Below are 11,480 nucleotides of genomic sequence, written 5' to 3' on the forward strand. Positions count from 1 at the left end.
AGCGGCGCGCGGCCGAGAGGGAAGTCCCGAATCTGAGGGGACTCATTCATGTGGTCGATCCGTGTGTTCGTGTGTCCGGGGGCATTAACCCAAATCATTACTGACAAATGCCGCGAGTGTGTGGCGTGCGTGGAGTCGGCCGCGTGGCCGGCGTGCCTGGGCCTTGGCGCTGCGACTGGCCCTCGTCCAAGTCAAGCGTCAAACGCTCGAGTGGCGCTCGGCTGCACTCCGTCACACTGTCACGCCATTTCAGAGCGGAGAGCAGCTTGGGGGTTGAGAGGGGTAAGAAATTCAAAACGGGCCAATTGCTGAAGGCCGTCGAGGGTTTTAGCAGTGCGGGGCCGGGCCCGGCCGGGCCGCGCGGGTGGATCATCGGGGCGGGGCGCGGGGGGCTCGTCGTTCGATTGCCGGTGCCAGGGGATCGCAGTGGATCGGCCCGTCCCGTCCGTGTCCGTGTCAGGCACGCCGTCTATCTTGCGGCCCCGCTTTTGTCCGCTGTGGGCCCTGCGCGGCGCGGGGCGGGGCGGGGCGCTCTTGTGTTGGACATTGTGAAGCCTTGCATCGAGTCAGCCCAGCCGCGACCCGTGTCAGCACACCACGGGGTCAATGGGTTCGGCCCGGAGGGGTGGGGTAGGTGGGGTAGGTTGGGGGGGGGGGGGACGCCTTCCACGCCTTCCAGGCTGGCCGGCCCGTCGCGCGGCCGCGCGGAGCGTGCTGCCTACCAGCGCCTCGGAGCGCCTAGCGCCGTGCGACGTAGGCAGCGCGCCCGCTCGCCTGTGCAACGGGACTGCCTACCTCGGCCCGCAGGGCGGCCGGCGAGACTCCGCGCGCCACGGCGATACCCCGCGCGGACGTACCCCGCCTCGCTGAGCCTCGCTGGGGCTTCCACGGCGACCGGGACACACTGCGACACCGCAAGGCTAATCTCATTGACGCCATCATCGTCGGGGTTTTCGGCGGGCGGTTGTTTTTCGCTGATGCTAGTCAAAAGGCGCGTGTCGGGATGACGCGTGACTGGAGTTCTGGAGCCAGCGAAATTTCACGCCGTGTCTGGAGGGTGGAGGGGGTTCCTTTCCTTTCGGCGGCATCGCATCAAAGTTTCCCGTCAGGTAGCAGGCGGTCGCGATGGCACGATGGCGCAGCCCGATGGCGTATACATACATCGTGACGTGCCAAGACGCGCCGCCACGCGCCGCCACCCCACGTCAGCGCCACTGCCTCACACATCACGCATCAACTGAAACAATGTGTGCTCCGTGCTTGGCAGGATGGAGCAGCCCGTCGCCGTGAATAGCTCGAGGCCCGGCAGCAGCGGCGGCAGCAGCGAGCACCGAGCAGGGCAACGAGCGGGGCGTAGTCATTTGGACCACAATGACGATGATGATGTACTGGCCGCAGAGCCGGCAGAGCCGACAGAGCCCGCTCCGCCGGGTGGTGGGGGTGCCGACGCCGCGGACTTGGCCGCGGGGCCGCTGTCACCGCGGGAACAGCCCGGCCAGCCCGGCCCTGGGCGTGTGCGGACTCAGCCCCCTCTGCGGCCAAGTCCGCGGCCAGACTGCGGCCAACAGGTCGGGCGGCAGTCGCAGGCGTCCCAACCCCGGCAGTTTGACGCCCCGGCCCTCCCGGCCCTCGGCGCGGCACCCCTGCCCCCTGCTGGCGGCCCGTCCGTGGGCCCGTCGAGTGGCGCGTCGGCCCAGAGTGCGCAGAGCTGTCATATCGGCCACATCGCCGGCGAGGAGGATGGCGGCGGCGCGGACGGCGACGCTCGCGGCCGGTCGCCCAGGTTGGGCCCGTCGCTGAGCAGCGGCTTCCTGAACGCCATCGAGGCGCGGCTGGGCGACGCCATCTGGGACGCCTTCCCGCTCTATCTCCGCGCCATCGGCATCACGGTCCAGATGGGCCGGTCCGTGGAGGAGACCAAGCGCCTCATGGCCCGCCACCTGCGCGCCAACGGCCTCCAGCGTCACGGCGTGCCAGACGTGCTGGATGGCGGCGGCGAGCCCGGCGACGGCCCCGCGCCGTGCTGGGAGATCGTGCAGTCGCCGCTCGGAGGCCGCGGCGTCATCGCCACCCGCGACCTGCACCCCGGCGACCTGGTGCTGGTCGACGCCCCGCTCGTGCTGGGGCCGCGCGCTGGGAGCGACCCCTCCATCCCGGCCGTGTGCGTGGGGTGCCTGCAGCCGCGCGCGTCCGAGGCCCTGCGGGCGTGCTCGCGGGGCTGCAGGCTGCCGGTGTGCGCCTCGAGCGCGCTGCAGGGCACCGCCTGCGAGGACGACCCCCGCCACGTGGCCGAGTGCGCGCTGCTGCGGCGCTGGGGCGTCAAGGGCGACGCCGGCCGCTGGTCCGACGTCCTGCTCCGCGTCGCCTCCGCCGTGCGCTGCCTCGCCCTGCCGCCCGACCAGAGGGAGATCCTGGCCTCGATGCAGAGCCACTACGGCAGGCAGCACGCCTCCGAGGTAACAGCCCGCAGAGTCCGTGATCGTGGTCCGCCGCCGAAAATCGCAGAAGTCATGCCGGTGCTGCCTGCAGGTCGGCACGCTGCTGGAGTGCCTGGAGAGCAGCCCCAAGCCGGAGGAGGAGCGCTTCATGCGCCTGGCCTGCTGCGTGATGGACGCCAACGCCTTCAGGATGACGCTGCCCGCCGCGGAGGACGCGGCCCGGGACGCCGCCAGGCGCGCGGCCGCCGCCCACACCGGCGAGGTCAGCACAGCTAGCACGGCTAGCGCCGCTAGCACCGCCAGCGCTAAGCCTAAGAATACGCTTCGCCTTAATGAAGTGCAACAGGTAATCAACCACCGGGCCGTTTTGCCTGCCGGCCTGCCGCCTTGCCGCCGAGTGACGGAATGACGAGTGTGGCATGGTCGAGGCACGGCGTCGCGGCGGACCTGCGCCCCCTTGGCCCTCGACGTGGCCCTCGACGTGGCCCTTGGCGTGGGGCGCCGGCCGTCCTGCAAGACGCGTTTCCAAGCATGACGGCCCGCCAGCACGCCGCCAAGCACGCCGACAGCATGGTCCTTTGGCACGACAGCGGACTGTTTCTAATTCCCCTATTCCACCCCGTGTTTCCCGCCTGTGTTTCCCTTCTTTCCCCGCTTTTCCGACTTTCAGACTTTCATGTATTTTTAATGTCCCCCAGACGTGGACGCCGTTCGTGGGCGCGCTCCGCGGCCTGTACCCGCTCGGCGCCCTGCTGAACCACGAGTGCACGCCGAACACGAGGCACGCCTACGACGCCCGCGGCCACATGGTGATCCGCGTGGCCCGGCCCGTGGCCGCGGGGCAGGAGCTCACCGTCACCTACTCGGCCCTGCTGTGGGGCTCGCCCGCGCGCCGCCAGCACCTGCTCCGCACCAAGCACTTCCTGTGTGCCTGCAGTCGCTGCAAAGACCCCGCGGTGAGGACGAGCAAAGCAATGCGAAGCAATGCGAAGCAACCGCAACGTCGCGTGTGCTCAAACGACCTCACTCGTCGGGAGTTCGCATGTGCAGCGGGTTCTTTAGTTCTTTACCGCACTTGGCGTTTTAATGAAACGGCCAGCGCCGCGGCCCGCGGCTGGGTGTGTTGTAACATGCACCCCTCCCCCACCTCGACTCGGTCCCTCAAAAGTTGCCCTATCTTGCCGGTACGGAATTTTACGACGTTAGGTCATTATGATACGGTCAAATTGCGACCGCAGTCCGCCCTGTGCGAGAGCCATGCTCCGCCCTGGACTAAAGTGTTTTTGTTATTTTTTGTCATGGGTCGAAATAAGTAAACAATTTGGGTGGGGGAGGGCTTGCTGGTCTCGCCGCTTCCCTCCCGTAGTGACCCCTGCCCGGCCTCGGCCGCCCCGGCTTCCAGGAAGGCGGCACGTTCCTGGCGGCGCTGCCCTGCCCGTCGCGGGGCTGCGGGGGCCCGGTGCTGCCCACCGCGCCGCTGTCGCTGACGGGGCCCTGGCGCTGCGCGGGGTGCGCGCTGGACGTGCCCGCCGAGCGCGCCACGCTGCTGCAGTCCGTGCTGGGCGGCCTGCTGCAGACGCTGTACCTGAACCCCGCCGTGCCGCCGCAGCCCGGCGCCATCCTGCGCTTCCTCCAGGACAACCGCCACCTGCTGCCCGCCACCAACCACATCACCGTCGAGCTCAAGTCGGACGTGGTGTGGTCGCTGGGCCGGAAGCCCGGGATGACCTTTTCGGGTGAGGGAGCCGCGAGGGAGGCGGAAGCTCGAAGCTCACCAGGCCCATGGCAGCCGCCTCCTGCCTTTGCCCGCTTTGTACTCGCCGCCACTAATTTGTCACATCAACGCGACAGTAACGCGCGAGCCAAACGGCGCCATCAAACTTGAGAGACTTTTAAACTTTAAGCGGCCCCGCCGTTGGCGGCGCGGCGCGGCGGTCGGCGCATTGGGTGCCGAACCTCATGGCAGAGGCCGGCGGGCACTAGAGGGCACCAGCCTATGTTGTGGGCCGCGAGCCAGCGCGTACCTCACCTCCCCCTCCCCTCGCCCACCTGCCCAACTCATATAGCTCATGCCACCAGTGCCACCCTGCCCTGTCGGCCGGGGGTGGGCCCGGGTGGCCCGGGGTGGCAGAGGGGTAGTTACGGGCCGGGGGAGGGAAGGCTACGCGGCTGGCCGCGGTGGACGGGCTGGCCATAGAACTCGCCCTGATAATAATCGTCATCATATTCTCATCACGCAGTCGTAGTCGTGCCCATGCTCGGCCCTTTCCGCGCCCCGCGTTGCGTGCCGCGTGCGCCCTTTCGCCCCCCCCCCCCATTGGCAGCTCGGCGTGACTATCAGTCACGAACGTGTCAGCTCGAGGAAGGTGCTGAGATTTGTTCATTCACCGCAGCCCCCATTTGCACTTAGTTGTTTTATTTTTCGTCTGGCCGGGCCCACATTACGCAGTCGTGACCAGTATTTACAGTTTCCACGAATACCCCTTTTCGCTTTGCAGAGTTGTCCGAGGAGCAGCTTCGCCTCAAAGAGGCGCTGGTCCACGAGCTGCTCGGGGTGCTGCGGGCCCTCCAGGCGGGCAGCTGCTCGCTCTCAGGTGCGTGGAGTCGCGGGATCGAATACTGGATTAGTGGCATTTTGGGCTCGGCGGTGACCGCCCCCTCTTTGGGTTCACGTCGCAGGCATGCTGCAGTACGAGCTGCACTGTACGCTGATGGAGCGGTGTCGCCGCGACTCGGAGCTGTGGCCGGTGAGTCGCACCACTGCAATGGGGCCCTGTTTCGTGTTTTGGCACGCGGACATCGCGGACGCCCCCCGGTTCAATGTGTGTCTGCACAGCGTGCCTCTCGGTGTGCCCCCACCACCCTCCCTGCGCCCGAGAGAGAAAGAGAAGAGAGATTGCCTCGTTAATTTCTTGACTGGCGGCAATCCAAGGCGCATGTAGAGCACACGAGGGGGAAGTCCTCGCGCACCGCGCACCGCACAGCGTTCGTGGCTCTGCCTCCTTCGCACTGACGCGGCGTGTCGTGCTGGTGCGAGAGAGACAGAGCATCGACGGCGCCCATTCTACCATGCATTCCCTATGCGCACAGGTCGTGGCCGGGGACGCGCTCCACGCCATCGAGCAGGCGGACGAGGTCCTCGCCGAGGACAACGCCGCGCCGATGGACCTGGCGGAACGGCTGCGACAGGCCAGGCTGCTGCCACCGCCATCGGCCCCACCGGCAGTCCCTCACGCTCACGCCCCTCACTCTCGCGTGGTGGAGGCGTGCGCGCCCAGACCGCAGCCCCCGCCGCCGCAGCACGCGCAGCACGGCGCCGACGCGCGCCCCCGCAGCCCCAGTCCGGCGGAAGCCATCGCCTGCCTGTAGGGTGGCAGGGCGCGGTGCGCAACGGCAGTCAGTCGGACCTGTCGGACCCCACCCCTGTGATACCTACGGACGACCTTTTGGCCGCCCCTGGCCCTGACCAAGGCCCTGGCCCTCTGGCAGGACTCGGAACTCGTGTGATTTGTGCATTCCCCCTCGGCAGCGCCGCGGCGCGCCGCCGGCCCCGAGCCCCGAGGCGAAGGCGCCCAGTGCCTCTGTTGGTCTTGTTGCCGAGCAGTCCGGCAATAGGCCCCCTCCCCTCCCCCGCCACCGCAACCGGTGTATTTATAAAGAAAATAATAAAACAAATATGAGTACGTCAAAATGCAAATGACTGTGCACTACCCGAGCCCAGCAGCAGGCCCAGCAGGCAGCAAGTGTGTCCCCGGCGCGGCGCGATGAGGGTGTAGGCGACGCCGTCGACCAGCACGACGAGCAGGACCTCGGCCGAGATGAGCCTCAAGGCGGTCCGGAAGTGGGAGAAGAGCGTCCTGCAGGGCCCCAAGCCCGACAACCTGACCGTCTTCACCGGGCCGCCGCCCAAGCCCTTCATCCCCACGTACGACCGCACGGCGCTGCGCCCCGACATGAAGCTCCTCGTCAGCATGGAGTACCGCCGCATGTGGTTCCAGGAGTGCGGCAAGTTCCACAAGCACGCCTACCCGCAGGCCGAACGCGGCGTCTTCCTGCGCAAGCAGGTGGCCAAGGACGCGTGGAAGAAGACCAAGGCGTGCTTGGAGGCGCCGCCGCCGCCCCTGCGCAAGGCTAAGAGGTGTGTTGTGTGGCTTGTGCACTGGAGTCTGTCATTCTGTCTCATGGACTATGGAATCACTCTTGCCCTTTCACTCCGTTCTCAGGTGGGCAGCTGTCGCCGCAAAGGTGGACTCTGGCCTGGGTGACATGGCAAGCCAACTGGTGCCACAGTGTGGCAAGTGCCGCGCCTTCCACGCCAGTAAGCATTCACTAAATTGAATTCTATGCATTTAAGTCAGTTTGTATTCCCTGAAATTTTGAATTTCCTCTTTACTTTCCAGCTGCCGAAAAGTGCCCAGCAACAAAACTATGTGATATTCAGAAAATCACATCCACCGCCCTTAAGTCCTTGGATTAAGGGGAATAAAGAGAACAAGTAACAAGTTTACAAATTGATTCAATTTATTTACTTCAGACTGTCACATAAATTAAAACAGAAGTTTACTGTTAACAAAAAGCCTCTGTTCCAGCCAGCATTTCATGTTTTTAAAATTATATTTTTTTAATAAACCACGATTTAGAAAATAAGACGCATGAGAAAGATTTGAACCCTACATCAAAATGAACACCTACACAAAAACTAAGTGAAAAAGTCAAATAGAAATGTACATACTATTTACAAAGATGTAGCATCAGTTGATCTAAAATGAACTATCTATAATGCCTCTCCTTCTCTCGTTCCCTTTCCCGGTGTCTGTCCTTATCCCCGTTTTTCTCATATTGCTGATATTTTTCTTTGTCAGTATGACGAGATTTTTCTTTTTCTCTCTCACGGTGATCCTTTTCATGCTCTCTGTCACTCTGCCGCTTGTCAAATTCATTCATATGTGATTCCTTTTGTGAACCTCGCCGGGATTCAAACTCTTCATTTCTTCGAGGCTCTCGTTGCATTTCTCTGCGATCTCCCTTTTCTCCTCTTTCAACGTTCCGCTTCTCCTCTCTACCAAAGCTCTTTTTCTCTCCCCTTCCAAAATTTCCCCTTTCCCCTCGATCCACATCCCTCCTCTCAGGCCCATCCTGATCTCTCCTGTCAGGCCTCTCATTTGTGTCTCTTCTGTCAGGCCTATCATTTGGGTTTCTCCTGTCTGGCCTGTCGCCCTGGTCTCTCCTGTCAGGCCTATCATGCTGGTCTCTCCTACCACCTCTCTCCACATCTTTTCTTGCTTGTCTCCAATCTTCATTTTCCATTCTATGCTGCTTTTCTGAATAATTTTTTCTAGCATAATCATCCTGGTTCTTAGAGCCTTTGTCGAAGTCCCTCTTATTCCGTTTCTCAAAACTTTCTTCCATTTCCTCAGCTGACTTTGTCTCTGACTTCTTGCCTTTCTTCTTACCTTCCTTCCCTGACTTGTCAGCCTTTCCCTTTTTCTGCTTCAGTTTTTTCTTCGCTTTCCTCTTTTCATCTTCACTATCAGACGAATCTGTTAAGGTACAAAAACAAAAATTAGCATTGCCAGAACAAAAGATTAAAATTAGAAAACGAAGAAGTGCAAGTCTTACCTGAACTATCAGAGCTGCTTGAGCTGGAACTGGAATCACTTGAACTAGAAGAGCTTGTTGTTTCATCAACAGCATTCTGAATAGGGAGAGGTACGGTCTGTGTCCTGGGTTGAGTCTTCAGATGCTCTCGCAGCTCGTCTGTAAGGCCTCCCAAACCAATAGAGGTGAAGAAATTAATAGCAAATCTAGTATTTTTAGGATCGTCTCTTGGAAACAATCCTTCAAATGCACTTTGCAGAGTGGCATCTTTGACTCTATTGTTCAGCTTGGGTAATCCCAGGTACTCTGAGAGTTCCTGGAAAAGGATTTTGATGAAAATTCTTGAGGAAGATGTAGAATCCTCTTCTGTAAGACGGCATGAAGAAAGAACTTCCCAGGATATAGCATCAGTGTGGAGGAGATGGGCAAAGAATTTGGCTACATTCCTTAGTTTGTTAATTTCCAAACGGTGCACTGTGGCAAAACTGTCACAGAATATTTGTTGGAATGGAGAGATATACAATTTATTTATCATACAGAAGCGCTGTAGAGAGAAACAAAAAATTAGCTAAACTGCTAGAAAAAAACAACAACATGAAAACAACTGGCGCTGCATAATTGACAAACTAACCTGGGCTAAGAGGCCAAAGAACTTTTGGTAAGTTCGCATTTCTGCACAACAATCCAGTATCATGTGGCACATTTCCATTTCTTGACCAGGTTTCAACTGCATTCTCATTAGTTTGTGGGCGCATTCCTCAAAATCCAAACTGGATTGAATTGTCAGGTAAATAGTTCTTCGCAGAGCCACAAGATTTGTTTCAGTGTTGTCTATAATTTTATCAGCTTTCTTTTCACCTAAAATATGAAAATTAAAGGATCATTACCAGAACAAACATTAACAAAATTTCAAATAATTTTTTTCTGTGAGTCCCTCTCTCATACCATCACTATCTTCTTCATCAGAATCCTCTTCTTCATCAGAACCTTCTTCACCAGACTCACTGTCGCTACCCAAAATTTCTTTTTGAAGTTTGGCATATGCAGCTTCATTCTCCTCATACTGGGGGTCTTCCTTAAATACATCTGAGAGGAAGAAAAAAAATAATTAAGATACAATATTTTATAAGACAAAAAAAAGGTTGAATTGAGACTAACAGTATTGTGATCCCACCTAAAATGCTCTGAGGATCTACAGCATCATCCAAGTTAATAATATGAGTTATCTGATCTTCTTCTTCAACTAAAGTAAGAAGTTCTTCATCTTCTTTTTGTTTCTGTTCATCATCAAGTTTCTTTGCTCCACCAACTTTAATTATTTGAAACATAGTTTCAATAATGTATTGCACCTGGAAGGTGAATAAAATCAATAGTAACCAAGGCACAACTGAAAACATAAAAAAAGTATGAAGCAAGCATAATAAGTAAACTCACTCTTTTGTCAAGGGTTCCTTCATGTAATATGTTACGTAACATATCCTGAATTGCCATGGTGCCCTTCTTAGCAACTTCTAACAATTTATCAACAACCTCCTTCAAGAACGCGATAGCCACCTCTACACTGTCACTTGTCGGTGTCTCAACCAATAGAACCAAAATTTCTAAGGCAAGCAGTTCATGGGCCTGTCAATAAAAAAGCATGTCATAGTTAGTAACTTGAAATGTTTAAGGAAAGATAAGTATAGTACTTTATTTATATGAGATACTGACCACACACTGATTTACAAGGTGAGCAATAAAGATGGCAGATGAAATACATGAAGCTTTGTCTTGACGGCGGAAGCCACGTTTAAAGTTGATCACCACCCTTTTCACAAGTAATTCTCCAATTTGAGGAAACTGAAAAGTAATCAAATAAACAGAAAAATTATAAATCCCATAATTACAATAATAATGTAAGAGAGAAGCAAACAAACATACTCTTGAATTGATGACAGAAATCAAGGCAGCAAACACTCTAGTAAAAGTTGGAGAAGCGGCCTGGGCCTGAATGATACTTCTGCATAGGAGACCACATCCTCGAACAAGATTTAACTGCAGTAATTCTCGAATGACAGTTGCCAAATTTCCTGTGTTAACTTTGTTAATGTGACCATGAATTGACTTTTTCAAGGCTTCCCACGCTATTCGTTGATAAGCTGCACTTGACTTGTCAGTAATTTGAGCTTGCATCATCCTAAGTTTTGCTGGAGGAATGTAAGCACCTCCTGTCCTTGAAGTGAGCATGTCAACAATTTTCTTCTCAGCTGGTTTTGAGAGGACTTCTTCACTTTTATTTGCATCTTTGGAAGAGCTAGAGGGACCCTTTCCATCTTCATTCTCTTCAACATGTTTAGACTCATCATCCTTCCCTCCATAGTATCGTGGCCCGACCTTCCCCGAGACTTCCCTTCCTTTATCCTTGCCAGATCTCCGATCTTGGTAGCGATCATAGTCACGGTCAGAGTCGTCCCTACGTCTTCGATCTCGGTCATTGTATGAACTTCTTTTAGGTCCAGCACCCCAGTACCTTTCAAAGTTTGCCGGTGGATCTCTTTCATACTCTTCATAATTTTTCCGCCGTCTATCTTTGTATCTGTCATAATCCCTGTCTCTGTCCCTGCCTTTGTCCCGCTCTTTACCTCGCTCCTCTTCTTGATCTTTGTCCTTGACTCTTCGGCTGCTTTTGGATTTTTCATCATGAAGTCGTTCTTTGGACACTTGATCTTTGCCACTATGCACACTACCATCATCTTTATGCTCTCCCTCTTCTTCTTCACTGGCATCTACCTTGCGCACTTTACTAGCTGGGATAGGACCCTCTGAATCGTAGTTGCGCTTTTTCTTGGACTTCTTTGGAGGAGACGGATTGCTGTCATAATTGTCACTTTCCTCAGATTGAGAGGCATTTTTCCCACGTCCCTCAAAGTCAGGGCTGCTCATTTTAGTTATTTCCTGTAAAAGTTACAAAAAATTACAAACAAATGAAGCTATGACTCCTGAAATTACATATGATGAAACGAAATGCAACCGGCCTAGAGGCAAGAATGCCTGTACACCAAATAATGTTAAGTGGTGATGATTAAAAATTGAATGATAAACGGGAACGTCAAACAAAAACTGTGGGTTTAAACTTGAACTAAATAGAATTACAAAGTTTTGAAGGTTATGTTCATTCTAAAAAACCTGTGTCGGTTTGAGATTTCACTTAATAATGAATAAAATAGAGAAAATTCCAACTAACCACGGGTATAATGGAATAAGAGTAATATCTGGAGACAATTATGCAAATGCAGGTATCTTATTTCTTGTAAAATTTCCGCAGACGCCGTTGGCGCGTTGGAACTAACCTTGCAAACACAACATAACAAACATAACCTCACAAACCTAGGATTTGAAACGTTTCGAGTGGGCTGTGAATTCAACAGACAGTTCTGTTCGTTCATTTAAGATTTAAAGGAAAGA

General features: G+C 55.7%; 3 protein-coding genes across 5 annotated transcripts; 2 read left to right on the forward strand and 1 right to left on the reverse strand.

Moving 5' to 3' along the window:
* Nucleotides 1–1,685: 1,685 nt before the first annotated feature.
* Nucleotides 1,686–5,714, forward strand: LOC117643049 (SET domain-containing protein SmydA-8-like; the record flags this gene model as incomplete). The annotated part of the gene is made up of 7 exons (XM_034381687.1): nucleotides 1,686–2,456; nucleotides 2,530–2,700; nucleotides 3,137–3,394; nucleotides 3,841–4,174; nucleotides 4,937–5,032; nucleotides 5,118–5,185; nucleotides 5,529–5,714. Coding segments are annotated over 7 exons (1,884 nt in total), but the record flags the coding sequence as incomplete, so codon positions are not given.
* A 68-nt stretch (nucleotides 5,715–5,782) lies between these two features.
* Nucleotides 5,783–7,085, forward strand: LOC117642808. Its single transcript, XM_034381371.1, has 3 exons — nucleotides 5,783–6,576; nucleotides 6,662–6,756; nucleotides 6,839–7,085. Exons 1-3 carry the CDS (start codon nucleotides 6,257–6,259, stop codon nucleotides 6,913–6,915), a joined length of 492 nt encoding a protein of 163 aa, XP_034237262.1. The 5' UTR covers nucleotides 5,783–6,256; the 3' UTR covers nucleotides 6,916–7,085.
* On the reverse strand, nucleotides 6,939–11,461 carry LOC117642804 (pre-mRNA-splicing factor CWC22 homolog). Of its 3 annotated transcripts, none has more exons than XM_034381359.1 (9): nucleotides 11,366–11,461; nucleotides 9,957–10,970; nucleotides 9,747–9,875; nucleotides 9,471–9,659; nucleotides 9,211–9,385; nucleotides 8,982–9,122; nucleotides 8,668–8,894; nucleotides 8,058–8,580; nucleotides 6,939–7,978 (listed from the first exon to the last, which is right to left on the reverse strand). In XM_034381359.1, the coding sequence occupies exons 1-9, from the start codon at nucleotides 11,459–11,461 to the stop codon at nucleotides 7,209–7,211; spliced, it is 3,264 nt and encodes a 1,087-aa protein (XP_034237250.1). In that variant the 3' UTR covers nucleotides 6,939–7,208. The 3 variants fall into 3 exon arrangements, with proteins under 3 accessions (XP_034237250.1, XP_034237253.1, XP_034237252.1); XM_034381362.1 differs by having other exon boundaries at nucleotides 11,403–11,421; XM_034381361.1 differs by having other exon boundaries at nucleotides 11,260–11,398.
* Between the last annotated feature and the right edge of the window lie 19 nt (nucleotides 11,462–11,480).

The sequence above is a fragment of the Thrips palmi genome, unplaced genomic scaffold (genome assembly GCF_012932325.1).
Source record: "Thrips palmi isolate BJ-2018 unplaced genomic scaffold, TpBJ-2018v1 HiC_scaffold_16, whole genome shotgun sequence".
NCBI classification, from domain to species: domain Eukaryota; kingdom Metazoa; phylum Arthropoda; class Insecta; order Thysanoptera; family Thripidae; genus Thrips; species Thrips palmi.

Excerpts from the sequence above, each read along its gene's own strand:
- LOC117642808 (XM_034381371.1), top strand. The coding sequence starts at position 6,257 with ATGAGCCTCAAGGCGGTCCGGAAGTGGGAGAAGAGCGTCCTGCAGGGC. Across the intron at positions 6,577-6,661 it reads CCCCTGCGCAAGGCTAAGAG|GTGGGCAGCTGTCGCCGCAA; the intron begins GTGTGTTGTGTG and ends CTCCGTTCTCAG. Across the intron at positions 6,757-6,838 it reads GTGCCGCGCCTTCCACGCCA|CTGCCGAAAAGTGCCCAGCA; the intron begins GTAAGCATTCAC and ends TTTACTTTCCAG.
- LOC117642804 (XM_034381359.1), bottom strand. The coding sequence starts at position 11,461 with ATGAACGAACAGAACTGTCTGTTGAATTCACAGCCCACTCGAAACGTT. Across the intron at positions 10,971-11,365 it reads TGTTATGTTGTGTTTGCAAG|GAAATAACTAAAATGAGCAG; the intron begins GTTAGTTCCAAC and ends TAACTTTTACAG. Across the intron at positions 9,386-9,470 it reads AAGGAACCCTTGACAAAAGA|GTGCAATACATTATTGAAAC; the intron begins GTGAGTTTACTT and ends TTCACCTTCCAG.